This window comes from Prinia subflava, chromosome W (genome assembly GCF_021018805.1).
Source record: "Prinia subflava isolate CZ2003 ecotype Zambia chromosome W, Cam_Psub_1.2, whole genome shotgun sequence".
NCBI classification, from domain to species: Eukaryota; Metazoa; Chordata; class Aves; order Passeriformes; family Cisticolidae; genus Prinia; species Prinia subflava.
In genome coordinates this window covers 4,573,366-4,597,738 of record NC_086282.1, presented here as the reverse complement: position 1 = coordinate 4,597,738, position 24,373 = coordinate 4,573,366, and the positions used below count along the sequence as shown (strand labels likewise).

Sequence of the window (24,373 nt, the reverse complement as noted above, 5' to 3'; positions counted from 1 at the left end):
TATTTATACAGAGTATACTTTTAGAATTGTACATACTTTTAGGAAGATTTAGAAAGAGAGAAGTTTGATCAATACCCACGGAAAATAGTTGATCTATCAAGAATTAATATTTAAAGTGCTTGAATCATTAAAAGGACCAGGAAAAAAAAATAGCTGTTACACATGTAAAAGGTCACCAAAGAAGCACAAGCTATTTAGCAAGAAGAAATAACATAGCTGACCAAGCTGCAAAAAGAGGCAGCTTTTGAATTGAAGGAAACAATTCAGTTGAATGTTATAACAAAAGTTCAAAGAGAACTCCAAAAAATTTTATAGCTCCCAAGAAGCTATAAAGAAATTAGATACTAAGAAAGAACAAAGAAAATGAGTACTCTTAGATAGGTGGGAAATTTTGCCCAAAGCCTATGCACAAAAGATTTTGAGCCAATTACATTGTTGGGGTCCAGGATATTCCTCTGGCCGCCCTGGAGGATTTGAAGACCGTACAGGGGGGTCTGGGATCTGTACAGGGGGGTCAGTTAGACCCACACAGATCCCAGGAGGACACTGACTCTGATTCCTGTCCATGGGAGTGAACACTCACATGCAGGAAGAATCACAAATCCTAAGAATTTAAAATAAGTAGTGGATGGTTTATTATAGAATATAAATATAGAAATTAGGATTCTTAGCATATGGGGCTGAAGAGACAAGATGGAGGAATTGGGGAGTGGCCCCTGTCCTCCTTGTTCTTGCTCTCGTCCCCCATCTTCTGCTGAGTTGGGTTTTAGAGATTGGCTTAGAGTAGAACTGACATGTTAGCATAAGTAGTAGGTATTGGTAAAATTTTGCAAATAAAAAATACGTCTCGGACAGTGGTTGGGTCAAGGGTACCGTACATAAGGTGCGGGGCTCTCTGATCCGCCCCAGTCTGCCGCGTGTCCTGCTCTGCGGAGATACCTTGCAGAGCTGAGAAAAAACTAAGATAAGGTACCCTGCCAGGGAGGCCTGGCAGAGTTGAAAAAGGACTGAGATAATGAAGAATAAACAACCTTGGAAATGTGCACCGGCAGACTCAGCTTGTCGTCTCTACCTCTGGTGTGTAACACTTAGGGCAAAGAGAAGACTGAAAACCTTATTACCTCTGGGAACAGCAACCCAGAGGAAACCCTCAGGGAACAGCAACCCTGGGGAAAAACCTTATTTCCTTGGGGCCAGCAACCCCAAGGAGACTCTCAAGGAAACAGCAACCTTGAGATTACATCAGCATACTCATTGAAGAACCAGAACCTTGTGTGATTTTTTTTTTAAATATTATAGGTGCATTAGGATTTTTTGAAATAGCAAAGCAAGTAACATGGGGGTGTGTTACTTGTCAGAAAGTCAACAAAAATGTAATGAGGCAAACCCCAACAGGGGGGGTAAGAAAATAGCCTATGAACCTTTTGAAAGAGTTCAAGTAGATTATACTGAGCTTCCAAAAGTCATTAAGTAGAAGTATCTGTTAGTAGTAGTAGATCAACTAACTCACTGGGTAGAAGCTTACCCAGCTGTAAGGGCCACAGCCAAATTTGGAACTAAAATACTATTAGAACAAATTATTCTCCGATTTGAGGTTATTCGAGCCATTGATTCTGATCAAGGCTCCCATTTTACCTCTAGTGTCATCAAAGGGGTAACACAAGCCAAGGGTATTTCCTGAGAATACTATACCCCCTTGGCACCCTCAGAGCTCTGTGAGGGTAGAAAAGAAGGACCAAACTATAAAACAGCATTTAACTAAATTAATGATTGAAACCAGAATGTCCTAGATAAAATGTTTACCTTTAGCATTGCTTAATATAAGAACACTTCCTAATGCAGATACTGGGCTATCAGCATATGAAATGCTTTATGGAATGCCATATTCCCAGGAGATACCCCAAACATCAGTAATAGTTGAAGATATGACTATTCAGAAATATATCCAAACAATTAGACAAAATGTATTAGAGTTGAGAGAAAAAGGAATATTAGCTCAATCTACCCCTGTAAGATTTAGCATACATAAAATAAAACCAAGTGATTGAGTGCTGGTTAAAAGCTGCAAAAAAGAGAGCTTATCTCCTAAATGGGAAGGCCAATATTTAACCCCTTAACTCTCAGGGTTGCTGTTCCCTGAGATTCTCCTCGGGGTTGCTGTTCCCTGAGGTAATAAGGTTTTCTGTCTTCTCTTTGCCCTAAGTGTTTCACATCAGAGCCAGAGAAGACAAGCTGAGTCCACCAGTCCGTGTTATCAAAGTTGTTTATTCTTAATTATCTATCAGTTCTTTCCCAGCTTTGCAAGGCGTCCCCAGCAAAGCAGGACACGCGGCAGACTGGGGTGGATCAGAGAGCCCCGTACCTTATGTACGGTACCCTGGACCCAACCACCGTCCAAAACGTACTTTTTATTTAAAAAATTTTACCAATGCCTACTACCTATGCTAACATGTCGTTTCTCCTCTAAACCAATCTCTAAAATCCAACTCAGCAGAAGATGGGGGACGAGAGCAAGAACAAGGAGCACAGGGGCCACTCCCCAATTCCTCCATCTTGTCTCTTCAGCCCCATATACTAAAAATCCTATCTTCTATATTTACATTCTATAATAAACTAGCTACTACTTATTTTAAATTCTTTCGGCTTGTGATTCTTCCTGCATGAGTATTCACTCCCATGGACAGGAATCAGAGGCAGTGTCCTCCTGGGCTCTGTGTGAGGCTGGCTGACCCCCTTGTACAGATCCCAGACTCCCCTGTCCAGTTTCCAAGCCCTCCAGGACGACCAGAGGGATATCCTGGACTCCAACACTTAACCACTGGTACAGCCATCCAGACTGCAGAGAAAGGCTGGACCCACGCATCATGATTAAAGGACCAGTGGGACCACCAACAGAGGCACCGGCCAAGCCTCAGTAGAAAATCATTTCTGCTCCTAAAGAACTGAAAATAAAACTTAAAAAAGATTGATGCATGTTTTAGAAACTCTTGTACCTGAGGCTTCAGAATCAAAACCTTCCAAGAAAAGTGAAATGTCCTACCCAAAACTGTAAATGTTTTCCCTGGAGTTGTTCCAGGTGCACTGAGTGTCAGAAATTGTAGTATACAAACTTAGTGGGGGCAAAGATCCCTAGTACCCTTTGCTGGAGTTGTAAGGATGAGATAGACAAAGAGACAGAACACTAAGGGCTGCAGCAGAGAAAGGATACATCAAAGTAGGTGATAAGGATTGGTGGGGGACTTGGCTGCACGGGACACGGGCTGGGATTGATCTGCAAGAAGAAGCAAAAGCAAAATTAGAAAGAGTTGAGTGTGATTACAACAATTAGATACCAGACAGATACTGAATTAAAGTAAGGGAGTGGCACAGAGCTAAGCTTCAGTGGGCCTGGCAACAATTCTCAGGTAAGAATAAATAAAGGGCAAGACCAGATTGACCTCTGCCTTTGCCACCAAGAAGATGAAAATCCCAACTGTTGGCAGCAACCCAATAGGTTGGAGGGATGGAAAGGCATGTCATACTGGACCTCTCATTATATACCTGATCATGTGTGTAAGCACTGCCAAGGCAATCGACAATTGTCACCCGTCACCAGTCGGTGAAATGGAGTTACAATGGTATCCTTTGTTAGTCACACCCATATAAACAAAGGTAGTTATGATGAAAGTCAGTTAAGTGTTTGTGAAGAGCAAGAGAGTTTTAGATGGCAAAGAATTTAGGAGCAAGAGGAGAAGCTGGCCGTAATTACCAGACATGTCCAAGAAGAGAAGAATATATATGTTTTACCAAAGCAAGTATGTGGAGATACACTGATATGGGAAGAGTTCAAGACCAATATAGAGAGAATTTAGTGCAGAAAACAGTAGAAGGGTTGAAAACCCACTCTAAATCTAAAGTTGCTTCCCCAAATTTGTATAAGAAATTAAAGAAACAGCTGCCAGAGTTAGACCTTTCCGCTTTTAGACACAATTTGTTTATGAGTTTAATGCAATAAATTGAAATAGAATTAAATGTTTCCAAGTGCTGGATTTGTGGTGGGACCCAAATGACAGAGCAATAGCCTTAGAGAGGAGAAGGGTTAGAAGTAGCACAAATTTGAAAGTAGAACTGAACAAGAATTACAAAACCTGAAGAACAGCCAGAAAGATAGGTATTGACAAATGTAGTGATAAGCCAAAAATGCATAGCCAAGAAAAGGAAAGCTTTTGAGACAAAGGTAGGGGAAACCCCTTGCAGGAGAATGTATACCACAAATTTCTCTAAAATCAGTAGTAGCCACAAAAAAAACCTGAGAGATATTTAAGTAACAAACAAATGCCTGTTAAACAATAGAATTCTATCCTTCAAGCTCCATAGTGAGACCAGTTGTTTGGAGGCGGGGCTTAGTAGAAGAAAATAGTGTTTATAATATTGTGTTCATTGACTAGATTGTTGTTTTTACCTTGCTTAATTCCATGCTTTGTTTGGCTTATCCACTCTGTGATTCAAAGTATGCAAGTCACTGTGATGCCAGTAGACCTTGAACTAGCTACAGAGGAATTTGGCCATTTTGGGAAAACATCTAAAATATCCAAAATAATGAAATTGAAAAAAAAAGACAAAGAAGGAAAAGTTTCTAAAGTTTTAGCCAGATTTGAAACCCAGACACGAATAAGTAAGATAAATAAAAATTTATACAAGCAGAGTGGGGACTGTAAAATACAAAGTTATGTTTCGTGTCAGGGAAATGAAGAAAATCTGTGTAATTGTAATTGTAGAACACGGCCATGGGACAGTTATAAAGATGAGTTCTAATAAACAACCAAGGAAAGCATAAAAGAAAGTTTTTGAATAAATCTTTTGCTTGCAATTACCTATTATAAGTCTCAAGCTATTCTGGAATAAGAGTCTTTGAATTATAACTTTAGAAGCTTGTTTTGTATTAAAGAATTTTAAACTGTAGTTTTAGAATGTAAAAAGGCTTTCTCACAGAATAGAAAAAAAAAAAGACAAACCATCCTGGATACGGAAGAAAGACTTCAGCTCACTGATTTATGGTTCTTTATGGCTAAGTTTGTTCAAAAACCTTCTTCCATGCTTTCCTTGGTTGTTTATTAGAACTCATCTTTATAACTGTCCCATGGTGGTGTTCTACAATTACAATTACACAGATTCTTTTTATTTCCCTGACACGAAACACAACTTTGTATTTCACAGAATCACAGAACTAGTGAGGTTGGAAAAGAGCTCCAAGACCATCGAGTCCAATCTATGACAGAACACCACCATGTCAACCAGACCATGGCACCAGCTGCCACATCCAGTCTTTCTTTAAACACCTCGGGAGCGGGGGACTCCACCATCTCCCTTAACAACCCATTCCAGTGTCAAATAACCCTTTCTGTGAAGAAATTCCTCCTAATGCCCAACTTAAACCTATTGTGAAAAACGAGGTTCACTTGGTAAAATTTAAAAGTTTAGTAAAAAAAATACAAATAGACAATCAGGAGACAATAAAAACAAAAGTATCCTTTTACAGGCGCCTGGGTGCCTTCACATGGGATTCACCATGCAGGGTACCCTCCTTAAAAAAAGACTCATCCTTTAAAAACACTAGTGTGTTGAATATTTGTAACCGAATTTCTTAGAGATCGTGGGCATAATGTGCTGTGGAATGAGATTTGAGCTATCCCAAACTGGGCCTCAGATTTGGGCCTGCTAGGCCTCAGCTTTTGGCCTGTGTAGAAGTAGATAAGCTTTGTGGCGCAGTTAGAAATTGGGTTAAGGTATGGGTATCAATAGAATAGAGCAATTACTGTGAAGACACGGTGGCTGCCTTAAACTGTGAATGTTTACATATTTGTTCACGCTTCACTTCCAATAGAAATGCACCTGTTATTGTAAACTTTTCTTACTGTATATAACCGGCCATCTCGTGAATAAAGAGGAGAACGTATGTTATTAATCACGTTGATTGGACCTGCATTGCTCGGTCTCCAGCCTCAAGATCGAGTCCCAGACTTCAAATATTCATACATTACATACATGATTCAAACAATCTTTTCAAATTTTAGGTGTTTCTGTTTAATCTCAGCCCCCCCCTTCTCTCTTCCATCTATAAATCTGGCCTTCTCATGGCTCCATACTGTCCTCGGGCTATGCCATAAATCTTTCCTCAGAGCTTTATTAGAGTTGTTGCAGCTATCACTTATCAAGCTAGGACACTGAAAAAAATCGTTGGTTATCTTCTCTATTTCTCAAGCTAATTACAAAAGCATCTTTACATAACATAGTTTCTCTTTTACTATTATTCTATAACCTAAAAACTACATTTACCATATTACTGAAAGAAACTATATGAATACAAAATAACTTCCCAACATAACACATGGGATATTCATTTTGATATCTGCGAAAAACCAATTATATAATATGCATTTTAACCACTGTAATAAATATGGTATATTAATTTGTGTTTTTGGTGTATGTGGAATGTAAATATGTTCTGTAAAATAATATGTAAGCAGGTCGGGCACGAAACCAACTAATCGCAGGACGAGCAACACCCAGGGGCCGCTATTCAGAAAAGGACAATGCCTTGCCGAGAATTGGGAGCCCGCTATTGACATCAGAATAAAAGACAAATCAAGATCGAAATCAGTCCTCCGGGGGCAGCAGAACTGTGAAACGCCCAAACATCACCCAAGATACCATCAGGGGGACACCTTTCATTCAGGACTTTGCCTCCCATTCATACAACGGAAGAAAGAAATTAACACCCATCTCTTTGCAGGGAAACCCCATTCAGCAGACCAGACAGCAGAAATGAATTTGAAAAAACCACCCCAAAGACAAAGAACTGTGGAGAAATCTTCTGCCACCAGCCAAATAAACTGTATAAAACAAGGACCCTAAAAAGAGCCAATTCGTGAACAAGAAGGTTACAGTGCAATAGAGGCTGTAACTGAGGTTCACCCAGTGTCGATCCCGGGCATCGGCACTGTGCTTCCGATTGTTGGTTTTGCTTAAAATTTTGTCTTGTAATTTTTTAATTAATAAAATCATATTTTATTAATTGGAATTGGATTGGCATTTATAACAACGCTATTCTGGCGCAACTTGAGACCAGTCATCTTGTCCTGTCACTTGTTACCATGGAGATGAGGCCAAGGCTCATGTGGCTACAAGCTCTGTTCAGGGAGCTGTAGAGGGAATAGGCAATGTATCTTTCGGGTGTGTAATTACTGGCTTGTTGCACGCTGGGTAACAAATCCAATTTTTCTGGACTGTCTGTGAGGGCCTGGGGTACCTTCTCACACTTTAATTTCCCCTCCAGCTACCAGACCCTAGGGGAGAGGACATGCAGAAGGGAACCACTTCTCTCGCAGGGGCATGGGCACTGCAGATATAACAAGGCTTTTGGTTTGGCAGTGCCAGCATCCAAGGGAAAGGCACAGATGGGTGTGGGGCCAGGAGAAGGGTGAATTCAGCAGCTCTAGGAGCTTGGCAGGCATGAAGTCATCTGGCTGGGCTGGTACTTATGCAGCGGCAGTGGAATTATGTGCAATGTAGTTCTACAGTGCATGGTGTCAAAAAAAAAAAAAGTTCAGATTGTCATGAGCTGTTGCTTTTCACATAGGAACTAAACGTGACAGTTTAAATTTGTCAAAATAGAAAGAGCGCTTTTATGGGTGCCGACAATTGGTCTGAATTTAGGCTTCAGGCTCTGCCAGTGTCTGTGTGAAAGGCAGGCGAGACACTTTCTCATTCTGGCCTGGGAAAATCTAAAGGAGGAATTCAAACAAACCTTAGGAAGTGAGAAACCATCTGCAGGTGGTGTTTTTCCAACATGTTTACTGGCAAGGTTGTTGACAAAGGATGTAGACTCTGAATAACCAATCGTTCTTTGTACTGAACTACTCTATAAAAGTAGAATTTAGAAGAATAAAGTTTGCTTTTATCTTCACCATCATATCAAGAGACATGTTATTTCTGTGCCGTCTGAAAATCATAACAACACGCTTTCTGAAAGATTTTGAGCCTTGTTTGTTTGTTTGTTGTCATGTTGGTTTTTTGTTGGCGTGGAGTTTTTTTTAGGTTTTTGGGTTTGTTTGTTTTTTTTTTTTGGTGCCAAAATGAGAGTTGCTGGATATTCAGGTGCTGGAATAACATAGCTTAATTGATGGTCCATATGCTCCTGATGCGAAAAAGGCACAATTCTAGGATTATGCTTTGGCAGAGCAAGTGTTTCAGCTCAGAACCCTGAGAAGTTTTCTGAACTGCTTAATGAGGTGCAGGTAAACCAAGCTGCTCTAACACTCACATACACACAAACTTTTTCCCTAATACCCGATGTGGAGTGTTTGAGTTACATGAGAGGTTAGGTGTGTTTTTCTCTAGGGCCTTCTGCTTCTTTCTATCCACCTCTGCCCCTGCTGCTTCCTTTTACAATAGTTTCCTTCAGATACTAGAACTGTTACAATTTAGACATCAGTGATATGGTCCATGTCCCTCTGGTTAGCATGTATTTGGGATATGTGCTTGTGTTATTGTTATCCATCTTCACCCTTTATAAGAAAATCAAGGGGAAAAACCCAAATATTTTTGGGGCATGATTTATCTAACTGTTGTCAAACATTATGAATCTCACCTTGTGCTGGTTTGAAAGCAAAACCAGTGAGACTCCAAGTCAGAAATACAATTTAATAGAGAGAGAAGAAAAAATAACAAGAAAGGTAAAAATAAGATAAATGCAATGGTACAAAGGACCACTGAAAGAGTCAGAATGCAAACCTGACACCCTGTTGGTCAGGGTGTTGGAAACAGCCCAAAGTAAGTTCTCCCAGAGTGACAGTTGTGGCTCGGCTGAAGTAGAGATGATCCTCAAGAAAGGGTCCAATCATCCTCTGGGAATCCAGTGGAAACATGCTATCTTGGTGTTTGGGATTGCTGGTTTTATCCTGGTGGAAAGGCTTTGGCTCCTCCCGCTGGGTGGAGCATCTCACAGTGGAATGAAGTAATGTTATCAGTCATGTGAGAGGCCTTAAATGGCCCATTCACAGGTGATGTCCCTCAGAAGAGGATGGGTGGAGGAAGAGATAAGGAGGCACTGCCTTAGCTGGTGTTATCAGTTGTCCCATTAACAGAAGGCATCTGCTCTCTTTCTACCTCTAGAGTTACAAGAGATAAAGAACAATATCTCCCAACTGACTTCAACAGATGAAAATAGAATACACATTTTTGGTTACATTTTTCAACCCAGGACACACGTCCTGTGCCCGGGAAATGCTCTGATCCCTTACTGAGTGCAAGGATTCTAGACACCTCATTTGGATGGCACTTGCTTTGCAGATGTCTAATCAGCCTGGGGAAACTCCATCCTTTGGGGAGCTTTGTTCTGGCTGCAAGATGTTCCAAGTCTTTCTCTTTTCATGGTATGGAATAGATTCATTTTAAGAGGCCTTAGATGAGGACATAAAAGAATATGAGTGAAAATGACAATATAAAAAAATAAAAACTTAAGGCACTGGAGTCATGAGAAAAGTTCCTTGCCCCACATGGTGTGGGAAAGGGGGATAGAACAGCAATTAGACATAATTCTAGGTCATTAAATTGGGATGGCACCCATACACAGAACTGTGGAAACCACTAAGAGAGATTTTTTAAAAAGTCACTTATGCAACATGGTTACAGAGGAATTTCAAGCAGTTTCTTGTGAAGTTGAGGCTTTTTGTTTGCTTTTTTAGTGTGTTGAACTTTTCTGCTAACAAGCCTGACAAGAAAGCATTACATGTCTTTGAAGAAAAGTAGAAAGAACAAATGTGAGTAACATAGCCTCCCATGCAGAGGAAACCAAGGCCTGCATCCACAAAGCATGATCTCAGGTCCTGGGATTTTCTCTGCAGCCTCCAGCACACAGAAACAGACTGCCTCACTAGCATTGCCCAGTTCATTTGATTTAATGAAATGCTTGATTTAAGACTTTGATTATCCACCTGCCCCCAACCTACAAGACAGACAGAGACAGATTTTCTTCTTCTGATACCCCTCTGAATTTAGTGAATGTGAATCAGTGGATAGGATGGGGTTAGACTGAGGAGCACAACAGCTGGTTCTGCCCTGAGTGTGACAGCCCTGCAAACCGAAGGAAAAGGGGTGATCTTCCCCTTACTTGACTATAGAAATAGGAGTTCTGGGGGGTGCAGGCCTTCTGCATTACTTCCTTGAAGAATCTAGTTCAAACAGCAAAGTTGGTTGACTCTTAGGCCTACAGGTTAGCTTGTGTAGTTGTCCTGGTTTAGGACAAATTAGGGGAAAATCTCCACAACTCCCTCCCCCACCACCGGGTTCGGGAGGAATTTCTTCAGAGGAAAAGTGGAAAAAACTTGTTTATTAAGAAACAACAAAAAAAAACCACTCCCCAACACAAGAAAAACAGTCCGAGATGACAACAAATGTTTTCACCAGTCCAAGAGAGGGTGAGCAGTCTCTGCTGGGGAGGGTGCCAAAGCTTCTCTCAGGTGCAGACTCTGGGGGGGGGGGGGGGGGGGTGTCCCTTGACTTTCCTAAATCAGGGCCCGAAGCAGGTCCGATGTCTTCAGGGAAGGGGAGGAAGGAAAGAAGGGGAAAAACAAAAGCAGAAAAATGGCAAAAAGCAAGCAAAAAAGCAGAAAGCAAGAGAGCAAAGCCAGCAAAGCGAGCCTAAGCTAGCAGCAAGCAAGCCAAAAGCAAGCAGCCGGGGGAGGGGCTCAGCTATAGACAAAACAAACTGAGAACATGGGAACAGAAACACACGATTTGGGATACAAAGCATGAAAATGTCCTGTCACCCCAGGACAGTAGTGCATTGTTATTTCCTTTTAGAGCTTGGGCTTTTGTTTCAGTCTTAGGCTCCTAAAGCACATTCATCAGTGGGAATGTAAGCTGCTCTTGAATTCAGTCAGAGCATAATCAGGCCTTGCAATTTCATGTGAGAAATTGTGTTACCTGTCCATGTAAGTTAGGTAGCATATTTATTTGTGTCTTGGATAACATGGGATGGGATAACCAATAATTGTGTACGCTGTTCATGCATGAGGACAGAAGTTGTTTTATATTTTCTTATGCAAAAGCTGAGTGTAGGGAAAGGACTGTCATTTTGTGCTGTGCCTTTATAGCATCTGACCTACAGGATCCTGGCCTATGACCAAAACCTGAAGGCACCAAACTAATAATATGTAGTAATAATATATGGCACTGGCATAAGCTAAACATAACTAATGGAGACCCAAGAAAACCTGATCCAATTTCAACATTGAAACATGATATTGGAAATTAGAGGATATTAATTATAGAAATTAGAAAAGTTGATTAAAAGAGTAGGCATTCAGATGATGTATTGCTGCCCTTAGAAAAAACAGAAATATGTAGGAAGGCAAGGATGCTTGATAAGGAGACTGCTTACCCAAAGCAAGAGACAAGAATGCAAGTGAACCAAAGACACTAATATAGCAGGCGCCTTGCACCCCCGGGGACAGATAAAACTGACCTTACAGATTGAACTATGACCAGAGCATCCGTGAGCATGCGCAAGGCAGCAGGGTCAGAAGTTCATCTCGAGAGGAGTCAAGAGGAAGACTTCTTCCTTCATCCCTGGGACCCCTGAGGAGACCAGCAGAGACAACTGCGCAGGCGCAAAAGACTGATGAGCTAATTAGCATACAAAGCGGGGGGGGGGGGGGGGGAGGGGGGAGCCAAAGGATGAATATGCATGAGGGTATTGTGAAACTCAATACATATGTAACATTCTAGAGGATAAAAGAAAAAATGTAAAAGTGAGCGAGGCGCATGGCTTTGAGAATTATCTCGCATCGTGGCAAGCGCTGAATAAACTTCATACCTACTTTAAAACTCGCTCTGCCTCCAAGTTTTAGAGTCTTTTCCGCATGTCATTTTGGCACCGCAGATGGGACTTTCTCTGCCCAGCTGCAGGACTGGCTGAGTGTCAGACTTCCTAAGGCGCCCCAGGGATTTTCCTGGAAGGAATTCCGCTCCTCAGGTCGCTCACTGTGGGGGCAGACAACAGCCCCTGAGCAGCGGAGAAACGGTATGTATCTCTTTAAAAAGGGACCCCGTAAAGACGACTGATAAGTGGCACAGAGACGTCTGAGCCCACAGAAAGGGTCTTGGTGGGTTTGGGCTTGCAGGTGAACACTGGCCGAACGTGCGGCCAAAGGTGGGAACCGCTGACCGAGGGAAAGGCAGTGGGGAAGGGTTCGTTGACCGTGGATCGGCCGCTAGTAATTCTGGGGGTGAATTGAGTGAACTCCTATTTGGTTGTGTGCATGTGAGTTTGAGAAAAGTTCGAGTGTGTTTTGTGTTTGGTTCTGTGCCTGCCTGAGAGCGTATGTGAAATGACCGTGCGTTTGAGAGCTGTGCTGTGTTTCTGAGGTTATAAGTGCATCAAAGTACTGGTTATATGTATTTCCTTTCTTATTGTGCTCACAGAAAACTCTTTGGGCTTTTTTTTCCTTTTTATTTTTTCTTTTACAGCATGCTGTTGTAAATTTTGTTTAGTATAGTTTGCCAAGGATTCTGTCCTTAAAGGGTTTTGCATTCTGCTTTGATGGGGTGCTGTCTATAGGGATTGTTGTTGTGAGGTGCCTGGGAGCCTCCAGAGTTTGTGTGATAAACTGTCTGGTGGGGTTTTTTTTGTTTGTTTGTTTTTGGTTGTTTTTTTGTTTTGGTTTGGTTTTTTTGTGTATTGCTGTTTGTTTTTATGCTTTTGTTGTGAATATTGCCTTTAGGGTTTAGATGATAAATGCTGTTCTAGGTTGGTACGGTTTGTTTTAATGTTTTGCTGACAGTGGTGTTTTCTTGAGTTGAAGACAGTGCTTGTGCCCAGTGTAGGGTAACAGGGTGAAGAGGGCCCTAATCCAGAGATTTAGAGTACTTGGTGGAAATAATGGGATCAGGAGAGGGTAAGGAAATCCCAAAGGCAAGCCCCTTGGGCTGTGTTTTAGCTCACTGGAAGGAGATTGCAGGCTCAGGAGGTACAGAATCCAAACCCACCCTTGTGAAGTACTGCACACAGTGGTGGCCCTTATATCGGCTAGAAGATGGGAATAGATGGCCACCCACCGGGACTTTGGAATATGATGTTTTGCTGCAGCTTATGATTTTCCTCAAACATGAGGGGAAATGGGCTGAAGTTTCATATGCAGAAATGTTTTTCTCCCTCTGAAATCATCCTGAATGGCAGAGGAATTGTGGGATCAGAGCTCCCTCTGATCCCCTGGTATTAGCCCTTGAAAAGGAAAATAAAGTCAATAGAAAGCAGCCTAAACGATGCTGTAGCACCTGCTCAATAAACCAGCGATGCACAAATCGTGACAAGGTTCATCAAGCAGAGGCACAAATGCAAGAATTACTAGATTTATCTCAGCCACCTTCTGAGGAGCGAAGGGGACAAAGGAGAGAAGATTCAGCTCCCTTGGAAGGGAGACAAGCTGGGCCATCTACCCCACACACACCTCTGACTTAGAAACAGCACTGAATACCCCATTGCCTGATAGTGATAGTGATGATGAGGAACCTTCCACGAGTGTGACTGGTCCCATACCATCTCGAACTAGAAAACAAATCAGGGAAGTGATACAAGCCCCTTTGAGACAAGCTGTGGGGCCCGGGAGAGAAAAGGTATTAGTCAAAGTCCCTTTTTCTACAACTGACTTAGAAGGTTGGGTGTGGAATTGCATTTTATTGAAGTAGTATGCTCTGAATTATAGACAGGCCAGTCATCTGCTACGAAAGGAATCCCTGCTAGACATCTGGAAAGTGGGTTATCAATGCTGCCCATGGATAAGCACGTTATCCTGTTTTAATGTTTTTGCTAAGGTTACCCAAACATTATGGCTAGGCTGTGGGCTAATCTAGCTGTAGGCATACAGTACGGTGAAGACCATCCAAGCAGAAGTGAGGAGAGCACCAGTTTTCATCTCTGGACAGGGATAAGGCTTCTGATAGGGAATATAAGCAAAAGTTGTTATCTTTTATGATGGGAGGGGAGGGTTAGGGTTTTTTCCCTCATTCCTTTCCTCTCTTCCTTCCCTCCTCCCCCCCCCCTTTTTTTTTTTTCTTTTTTTATATATATATATAAACAAGGGATGGGTAAGTGGGTGTGAGGTTAGGAGTTTTTTCGTAAGAGTTGAGAAAGGGAATAATAGGGGTTTTTAGGGTAAAATTTAAAAAAAAAAAGAGGTAATAACGTAATTTAGAGAACAATTTTGTATTCAGGCTTTGTTTGGCTTATAGCTTGACTGATGCAGCAGAATGTTATTCATCTTTTCTGTTTCTTCTGCTGTCGTGTGAAGGGTTGGTCTTTTCTTCGGTATGTGGATATTTGGCGATGCCTTTGTTTCTAGGCAGAACTTGTCTGGTTTTGAGGCGGTCTTGTATTTGACTCAGAGGAATTCTTGTCAGTGTCTGACTGAGTAGTCTTTGTAGTGCTTAGGTATGGTTTTATGTTTTTTCCTGGGTACCATCTTGGGCTAGATGGTAAACACATGCATATCCTCTACCCCAAGTAATTAACTGGAAAGGCCCAGAAATTTGATGTGTCTCTGGGTCTTTTACTAGCACAGGTGGTTTCTCAGAAAGCTTTGCTTGGGTGGTATTTGCGAAGTGGCGAAGTACTGGGGGATCAGGCTCTGATGTTGTGCCATTTAAGGAGTTGATGATGTAGAGAGACTTGCAGAGTCTTTCAACTGGAGATATGATTTTTGTTTCACTTTGCTGCTGATTGAGGACTCTTTTGAGGGTTTGATGTGTTCTCTCTATGATGGATTGTCTTGTGGGATTTGCAGGTATGCCTTTCTTGTGTTCTATTCCCCACTCACTGAAGAACTCTTTTAACTTACAAGAGACATAGGCAGGTTCATTATCTGTTCTGATCTGTTTTGGTACTCCCAGGGTAGCAAAGGCAAGGAGGAAGTGCTTTATGGCGTGCTGTGTAGTTTCTCCTTGATGAGATGATGCAAATGCTGCTCTAGAAAATGTGTCAATTGATACGTGCACATACTTTGACTTTCTAAAAGGTGGGAAATTCTGGGAATACACAAGACAGAGAGTCAAACAGACTTGATTAGCATATCTGGTTTGATAACCAAGATGCCATGGCAGGAACAAACAGAACTGTGAAAATTACAGGAGATGGGATTACACCTGCTTACGGGAAGAGAGAAGATTCAATCAACTTCTGCAAGCAAAGAGTTGTTGTAAAATGCATGAGTTTTCTGTGTGATTTTTAACCTGATTATTGTAGTAGAAATGATTAACCTGTCTGAAATAGTATATAAGCTTTTGGAAAACCTGAGTAAAATCGAATTCTGATCACCGAATCAGTCTTCCCGTCTCTCATAATCGCCAATAATTGGTGCCCCGTGTGAGGAGAAGAACCGGCGGTCTGCTGGCAATTGGCGACGCCCCTAGAACTGATCGTGGCGGTGAAAGAACCGTGTTTGAGCCTACAATCATCTGTACGCCGGACGTGACAGGTGAGCCAGGGGAACTCAAGGTATGGGACAGGTCATGTCCGACGGGAGAGACGTTAAGAAAACCATCCAGCGCTTGCTGAGCAAGCATGGATCCCCCATTCTTAAGCAGGACCTTAAGTCGCTCCTACGATGGGTGTCACGCATGTTCCCCGATACCACCCCTTCCTCTGTTCTTACTCTCCGCTACTGAGACAAGGTCGGCGTAAAGCTCTACGACCTAGCTACGCTGCCTGGCCACGAGCCAGAGCTGCGCCTGCTTCCTGCATGGAGGGCGGTCATAGAAGCGGTTAAAAAAGAGGGGGGGAGCGAGGCAGCCCGTGAGGCTACCGCGGAGACGGCCCCAGAGGCCGTGCCAGACCGAAACCTGCCCAGGTCCCGCTCCCCGTCCCCCGTCCGCACCCCCTCCCCGACGAACGCCAAAGATAAAGCCCAGCCGCCAGCTGCACCCCCACCGGGATCCCACCAGCGACCCCAGAGCCGCCGAACGCTAACTGCTTATGGGGACTCTGACTTTAGCAGTGACGGGGAGTCTTTTGATCCCAGCCCCGAAAATGATCTGGACTTATTCCCTTCAAATAGGCATAACAACTAGTTAAAGATAAAAAAGAAAGCCCTTAAGGACAGAGACTTTAATACCGCAGCAAAAATATTTGTAGCCCCTGTGCGTCTCGGCCCGAGGGGGGGGAATCCCCGATGAGAGCCCTTGAGCCACTCAGAAATTAAGGAACTGCGCCGTACCGCAACAGAATACGGTCTAGGGTCCCCTTACTTCAGTAATTTGTTGAGAGCAACTTTCAGTACTCACCTCATGACCCCTCATGATGTTAAATCCTTAGCAAACCTTTTGCTCACTCCAACGCAATATGCGATATTCATGGCACAATGGAAAAGGAGACTAGAGAACTTAATTATAACATATGCAGGGCAAGCAAACCAAGCCCTGGTTGCCTTAACTATTGACCATTTAGCAGGGGAGAGAGCGCATACCGATCCTAATAGCCAAGCTGCCTTGCCGAGGGAAACCCTAGAAGAGATCACGGAGGCAGCTCGTTTTGCATTTCTTAAAGTCCCTGATGCAAAAACCCCGCAACAGTCCTTCATAAATATTAAACAGGCTCCCCAAGAACCCTATATGCAGTTTGTGGACAAATTGAAACAAGCACTAGAAAGACAGATTGATAACGATCAAGCCAGAGAAGTTGTGCTCCTAAAACTAGCTATTGAAAATGCTAATGATGACTGTAAACGACTCTTGAAGGCCCTGCCCCCAGAACCTGAGCCCACACTGCTCCAAATGATAAAAGCCTGCAACCGCCTGGGGACATTGCAGCACACTACAGCAGTGACCTATCAAGCTGTGAGACAAGGCATAGCCGATGCTTTTGCCGCTTTAAAGATAATACCCAAAAAGCAGTCAGTTTGTTTCAGCTGTGGGGAGCCCGGGCACATTAAAAAAGACTGTCGAAAAGCACAAAACCCGAGAACACCGAATATGTGCCCTCGTTGCCAGAAAGGTCCTCACTTTGCTAATTCCTGTCGCTCTAAATTTCACAAAAATGGCCAGCCGTTGCAAGGAAACTCATCTCACAGCGCGGGATGGCGACGCGTGAAGACACAAGTCCCACAGCCAACCCAGCAGCTGTCACAGCCAGAGCCAACCTTCAGCTTCCAGCCAGCGCAGGCCCTGCCCGCCGGACCATCTCCGACCTACGTCCAGCAACCCCAGGGAGCGCCAGATTAGACATTTCAACCCGTGATACAGTAACGTTGACCAATTCCTCAGTGTTTTGTCTCCCCACAAGAATTTACGGACCTTTGCTACCAGGTCACCACGCTTTGCTTTTAAGTAGATCTTCTACCTCAGTAACAAGATTATTTGTTTTGCCAGGAGTTATTGATTCTGACACAGTTGGGGAAATAAAAATCATGGCTTGGACCCCACAGCCCCCCTGCGTGGTCCCAGCAGAGACCAAAATAGCCCAGCTTGTACCTTTTCCAGCAGCCCCCTTATCCACACCCCCGATAGCTAATCAGAGGAGAAGCGAGTTTGGTTCAACGAGAGTACCACAAATTTTTTAGACCCAGCACATAACTCCTGAACGTCCTACGTGCAGATGTAAGGTGTCTCTGAGAGGTAAAGAGTTAATTTTAACCAGATTGATTGACACAGGCGCAGATATCAGTCTTATCTCCCAAAATCAATGGCCTAATGATTGGCCATTAATGCCTGTCCCCCAGGTCCTCTCAGGGGTGGGTAGAAACAGTCAAAGCTATCAAAGCCAACACCTAGTACAGATCACAGGGCCTGAAGGCAGGGTAGCAACTGTCAGGCCTTATGTGTTGTCTGCGCCGCTGATTTTATGGGAGAGAGATGTTTTGTCTCAATAGGGAATTTTCATACAGTCAAATTTTGTATAAGGGTCATTAGAGCGCGCGAGACCCCCAAACTGACTTAGAAATCCTCTGATCCAGTTTGGGTAGACCAATGGCCCATGTCATTAGAAAAACTGCGCATTTTACAAGAACTTGTAAAGGTACAGCTAGAAAAGGGACACATAGTCCCATCTAATAGCCCTTGAAATTCACCAGTGTTTGTAATCAAAAAGCAGTCTAGAAGGTAGAAGCTATTGCATGACTTGAAGAAAATAAACGAGGTAATTGAGGGAATGGGGCCCCTACAGCCAGGCCTCCCTTCCCCTTCTATAATTCCTAGAAATTGGCATTTAACAGTAATTGATTTAAAAGGTTGTTTTTTTGACATTCCTCTGCATCGAGATGATGCACCCAAATTTAGCTTTTCTGTGCCGAGCATTAATATGCAGGCACCTCTAAATCGATATCATTAGTTATCACTTCCCCAAGGAATGCAAAATAGCCCAATTTTGTGTCAGTAGTACGTGGCAAAAACCCTGAGCCCGATACGAGAACAAATGCCTGATGTTCTCTTTTTATCATTATATAGATGACATTCTTATTTCTGCAAAAACCGTGAGTCATATAGAAGAAGCAGTGCAGGCTGTCTGCCAAGCTGTTACCTCAGCAGGCCTCACCATTGCTTCTGAAAAGGTTCAAAAGACATCTCCCTAGAAATATTTGGGCTAGCGAATAAGCATGCATTCTATTTCTACACAACCCTTGCAAATCTCAACTGAAATCAAAACTTTACATGATACACAGAAGTTGCTAAGAACAATAAATTGGGTCCGTCCCTTGCTTAGGATTTCAAATGCAGATTTAGAGCCATTGTTTGCCCTCCTAGGAAGAGAGCCTAACCTCTTATCACCCAGACACTTAAACAAAGAAGCACAAATTGCGCTTCAAAAAGTAGCTGATACTATCTCTCAAAGGCAATCAGCTAGGTAGGCTCCAGAGTTGCCTTTGTGGCTAATTATTCTGAATCCTAATAAACAGCCTTATGCATTAATATTTCAGTAGGACTCAGAAAAACCAGATCCTCTTCTAATTATCGAATAAGTCTTTTTGCCTAACAATATGCCCAAGACTATTTCCATGCAAGATGAACTTATAGCCATGTTGATTGTCAAGGCTCAGCAAAGACTGACCTCTTTAGCTGAGAAAGATTTTGATATTATCTATCTACCTCTCACAATGTTTTATTTGAATTAGTTGCTACAGATGTCTGAAAAATTGCAAATTGCTTTAACAATTACCCAGAGCAGATATCTATCCATCTGCCTAAACACAAATTATTAAGTTCGTCTTTTAATTTAATCCCCAAGCCAAAGAGAAGTAAGACTCCCTTGCAAGCTATGACAATATTCACAGATAAGTCTGAAAAAACCCGTAAATCAGTGATTGTATGGAGGGACCCTGAAACTGGAACTTGGCAATCTGATATTGCTGTGGTTGAAGGGTCTCCACAAATAGTAGAATTAGCTGCTGTTGTCAGAGTGTTTCAGAAATTCAGCACACCTTTTAATCTGATTACTGACTCCGCATATGTTTCAGGTATTGTACAGAGAGCAGAGAATTCTGTTTTGAAAAATGTTAAAAATGACATTCTTTTTTCCTAGTTAAAACTGCTGGTCTCTCTGTTAGACCAGAGGACGGCTCCTTACTTTGTGATGCATATCAGGTCACATTCCAATCTACCGGGTTTTCTCACTGAAGGTAATGCCCAAGCAGACTTGTTAACCTTATCAGTGCAGCATGTTTTGCCTAACAAAATAGAGCAAGCTAAACTGAGTCACTCCTTTTTTCACCAAAATGCTGGGGCTTTGGTAAGACTTTTTAAATTAACTCCAGCACAAGCCTCTAATATCATTTCTATATGCCCTGACTGTCAGCGTTGCACACTTCCTAATGTGAACACAGGAGTCAACCCAAGAGGTCTACAGAGCCTACAAATTTGGCAGACAGATGTAACACACATTCCTGAATTCGGCCGCTTGAAATTCGCGCATGCTTCTATTGATACCTTTTCAGGTGCTCTGTTTGCCTCAGCTCACACGGGAGAGACAGGGAAAGACGCCTGCCGTCATTTCGCTGCTGCCTTTGCCACCTTAGGAATTCCGCAACAGATTAAGACAGATAATGGACCCGCATATATTTCCCGTAGAGTTACAAACTTCTTCTCATTATATCACCCACAAAAGGGGCATAGCTCACTCACCCACAGGACAATCAATTATAGAACGAGCCCATTGCTCTCTCAAACGTCTTCTGTTACAACAAAAAGGGGGAGCCGAGGATACTCCTGCGGAAAGATTATGCAAAGCCTTGTATGTCTTTAATTTCTTGAATTGTTCAATGACAGACTTAAATCCCCCTATGACTAGGCATTTTACATCATCCACATCGCTTTCCTGCAAAGAGAAACCACCAGTACTAATCCGTGACCCAGAATCTGGTAAAATCCTTGGCCCTTACCCTTTGATCACCTGGGGAAGGGGCTATGCTTGTATCTCCTCAGAAAAAGGACCCCGCTGGATTCCGGCAAAAAACGTGAAGCCGTTCCGAGAACCTCTACCGACAGCTGACGGAGGCCAAGACGCCACTGCCACCGAGCCCCCGAGAGAGGAAGAGGAGGAGGAACCCCACTCAGACTGCAGTTGATGACATCCTTTGTTCTATCGAGAAAGGAAACTGTGAACTTTTAGGTTTGATGTCTGTGTGAAGGGTGTGGGAATTGGTGATATCACAGAGCCCTTTTTGGCAAAAGCGTAATGTAAAACAGGTATAAATCCATTGAATTTTTTGTTATAACTGACCACCAAAAAGGTAGGCCTTGAACGAGGACCAAAAGGAGATAAGCTAAAAAAGGTTTTGTTTTCTTTTTTTTTCCTTTTACCACAACATAGTTCTAAACAAACAAACAAAGGCACCATGGAGTTAAATCGAATGCTATACTTGTTAGCATTGCTTGCCTTTTGTAGCACTGCCTGGCCTATTAATCAACCCAAAACAAATGTTTGGATAACTCTGGCTAATGCAACCAAACAAGATACCTTATGCCTGGCCACTGCATCCCCAGAAAATCCATTTTCAACCTGTTTAGTCGGTTTGCCATTAGATGGCTGGCCAATACCAGAAATTACCAAAAGCATAGTACAGAGCTCAAATCCTGTTGATACATGGGATCAGTAGACTCCTTACCTTCCAATAACACCCTTGGAGCCACAAGAATTAGAACTCCTGGGTTCTGTAAAAATGGATTTTTGTGTTAATTTTGATTACACAGGAAAAAACCAGTCAAAAGCCTGGGATGTTTCTCCCTATCACCCTGCATATAAAATCAGACCTCTTGGTGCAATTACACTTCTGGCAGCCCTTCTAAATCCAGTAATGCCCCACTGTAGCTGCCATCAGGAATGTTTCTGATTTGTGGGGATCGGGCCTGGGCTGCTATCCCCTCACACATAAAGGGAGGTCCCTGTAGTTTGAGACAACTGACTGTGCTAACACCTAATATATCCATGATTTTACAGCACAAGTATCCCCACAGAATAAGGCACACTCTGCATGCATTTGATGAATACTGCGATGATAAATTGTCTTTGTGGTCTGAGACCCAGATAAATTTGGCTTCTTCGCTTTTGCCAGGAATGGCTGCAAAAAAGGCCTTAAGTCAATTAAATAAGGTAGCCTGCTGGCTGGCAAAGCAGACAAATGCCACCAGCTCAGCTTTATCAAATTTATTAACAGATGTTGACAGTATAAGACATGCTACCCTTCAAAACCGTGCAGCCATTGACTTCATCCTCCTTGCTCAGGGCCATGGATGTGAAGATTTCGATAGAATGTGTTGTATGAATCTTTCTGATCACTCAGAATCTATCCATAAAAGCATTCAGCAGCTAAAAGATAGCGTATTTAAATTAAAGGTAGAATCTGGATCTTGGCTAGATAACTTGTTTAGTGGCTGGGGTTTGACACCCTAGCTAAAAGATTTTCTTAGGATAGGAATGCATGTAATGATTTTAATAATAATTGTATTAGTTATGATACCTTGCTTGCTTCAATGTGTGCAAAGATTAGTTAATAAAGCCATCAAGGGGGTATTCTTGGTTAATACAGAAGGGGGAGATCTGGGAATACACAAGACAGAGAGTCAAACAGACTTGATTAGCATATCTGGTTTGATAACCAAGATGCCATGGCAGGAACAAACAGAACTGTGAAAATTACAGGAGATGGGATTACACCTGCTTACGGGAAGAGAGAAGATTCAATCAACTTCTGCAAGCAAAGAGTTGTTGTAAAATGCATGAGTTTTCTGTGTGATTTTTAACCTGATTATTGTAGTAGAAATGATTAACCTGTCTGAAACAGTATATAAGCTTTTGGAAAACCTGAGTAAAATCGAATTCTGATCACCGAATCAGTCTTCCCGTCTCTCATAATCGCCAATAGGAAATGAGTGACATCTGTCTGCCACAGCTGGCAGCTGTTAAGTCTTCGGGGATAGAACTGGGGGCTGTGGTAGTCTGAAAAGCCAGTTAGAAAAGGCTAGACACCATTAGGCCAGTCACACTGAAAAGGCTAAACAAATTTGTTAATTTGTTTAAATCTTGCAATATAAACCCACATAACCCGTTTATTGCAATTACAAAGTCAGATAAACTGTTCACAGTATAACATAATCCTTACTGCAATTGTACTTGTTCTTATGCTGCAAAACTGTGTAATTATTGTTTCATTTTTAAACTGTTAATTGTCATATGTCATATTTCTCTTCTCACATTTTAACGAAAAAAGGGTGAATTTGTGGAATTACATTTTATTGACATGGTATGCTCTGGCTCACCCCTGGAAAATGTATGGTTTATCCCAAGTCTGTAACCTCCCTGCAGTATCGTGTCTCTGTAACCCCATTGGCTGAAGAATCTTACCGCGCCCGCTTCGAAACTCTGTGTTAAGAGTGTAGGGAGTTTCCTCTTTTCCCTGGAGGCCTCTGGAGGCTCTGCTCCTCTCCCCTTCCCCCTCTCCCCCTCCTCTCCCCTCTCCCTCACTGACCATGTTGCCTTCCTGGGGTAAGACTCCGAATAAATCCTCATCTCATCAGCACCTCACCAGCCGTCTAGAGTCTCCTTGCCTACCTGCATGCAAATACCAATGAACATAGAGCCCGGGGAGCTCCCAGAGAACCCTCCCCGAGGACCCCCCCCCCTTAAACCTAAATTACAACAGTTGGGAAAAAGTTGCTAAGGATTATAGGGCTGATCCTGTAGGAACAGCTAAAAGGTTAAGATATATGATTAAGCAGCACAACCCAGACTGGGAAGACCTCCAGTTATGAGAGGCATTAACGGGGACAGAGAAACAGTTAGTTTTGAAAACAGCAGGGGATTTAGCAGAGAACTTTTGCAGAACAACACAAGAGGATGTTAAGGATGTCTTTCCTCTCCAGAATCTGGGTTGTGATCCAAACATTGCAGAACAATTAGTGAAGATAAAGAATTATCAAGAATGGGTAGCAAAGGGAATGGAACAGGCCATCCCCAAAACTATAAATTGGTCAGTTTTGTATGCAATTAAGCAGGGTCCCTCCGAAACTCCTTCGGAGATTTTAGATCGCCTAAGGGACTCAATGCGCAGTCATACACCATTAGATCCCGGGTCCGAGATAGGGATACAGCAGTTAGTAAATTTATTTTTAGGGCAATCCACAGGAGATATCAGGAGGAAGCTTCAGAAGCTCCGGGGACCAGAGGGAAGGAATTTAGAGGCCTTGGTAGATGAGGCATGGAGGATTTTCAGCAATCGAGAGGAAGGATATAAGCAAGGGATGAAAAAGTTAATGGCAGTGGTAAAAGAAGAAGGGAAAGGGAGGTGGGGACAAGGACCACCCAGGCGAGGACCACCCCATCTGGGCAAAGATCAGTGTGCAAATTGCAGAAAATTTGGGCACTGGAAAAATGAGTGCCCTGAACTGAAGGAGTATCTCCGAGACAGTAGAGTTGGTGACAAAGTATCTCTATAAGCAAAGTAGCAGGGGTAGCACATGGTTTATTGTGAGGGCCTTGCTTGTAGCTGCTGGGCACAGCTAAAGCAGGCCAGGAGAGCAGGAACAGAGAGGAGGAAAGAGAGCAGGGGAAAAGAGAAGAGTGGATAAGAGCAGGGAAAAGGGAAGAGGGGATAAGAGAGGGAGGTTCTGAATACTGTACAATAAATATCTTTCCAAGTTGAATAGTATGAGTTGGACCAACCAATCTAATACAAGATAACAACATTTACATACAGCCAATAGAAATGTCCCATTACCTAAGCCAAGTAGAAGGGTATTGTTTAATCAAGGGAGCTGGCCCTCAGCTTGGCACATCATTATTCACTAGCTGATGGCCCTGTACTCCACACCCTAAATCTCAAAGCATGCTTTCATTTCTATCTCGCTTGCTGAA

The 24,373-nt window shown here is 42.8% G+C and overlaps 1 protein-coding gene across 4 annotated transcripts; it reads left to right on the top strand.

The window, feature by feature from the left end:
- The first annotated feature begins 11,725 nt into the window (after positions 1-11,725).
- Positions 11,726-22,973, top strand: LOC134563434 (endogenous retrovirus group K member 5 Gag polyprotein-like). 4 transcript variants are annotated; one of them, XR_010083376.1, is made up of 4 exons: positions 11,726-12,064; positions 15,361-15,512; positions 17,077-19,643; positions 20,446-22,973. XR_010083376.1 is itself a non-coding variant. In XM_063421353.1 (2 exons), exon 1 carries the CDS (start codon positions 16,321-16,323, stop codon positions 17,251-17,253), a length of 933 nt encoding a protein of 310 aa, XP_063277423.1. In that variant the 5' UTR covers positions 15,519-16,320; the 3' UTR covers positions 17,254-19,643; positions 20,446-22,973. The 4 variants fall into 4 exon arrangements, 1 of the variants encoding a protein (XP_063277423.1); XR_010083375.1 differs by lacking the exon at positions 17,077-19,643; XR_010083374.1 differs by lacking the exons at positions 15,361-15,512; positions 17,077-19,643.
- The last annotated feature ends 1,400 nt before the right edge of the window (positions 22,974-24,373 follow it).

What these genes read in the sequence shown, in the direction of transcription:
- LOC134563434 (XM_063421353.1), top strand. Translation starts at nt 16,321, where the DNA reads ATGACCCCTCATGATGTTAAATCCTTAGCAAACCTTTTGCTCACTCCA.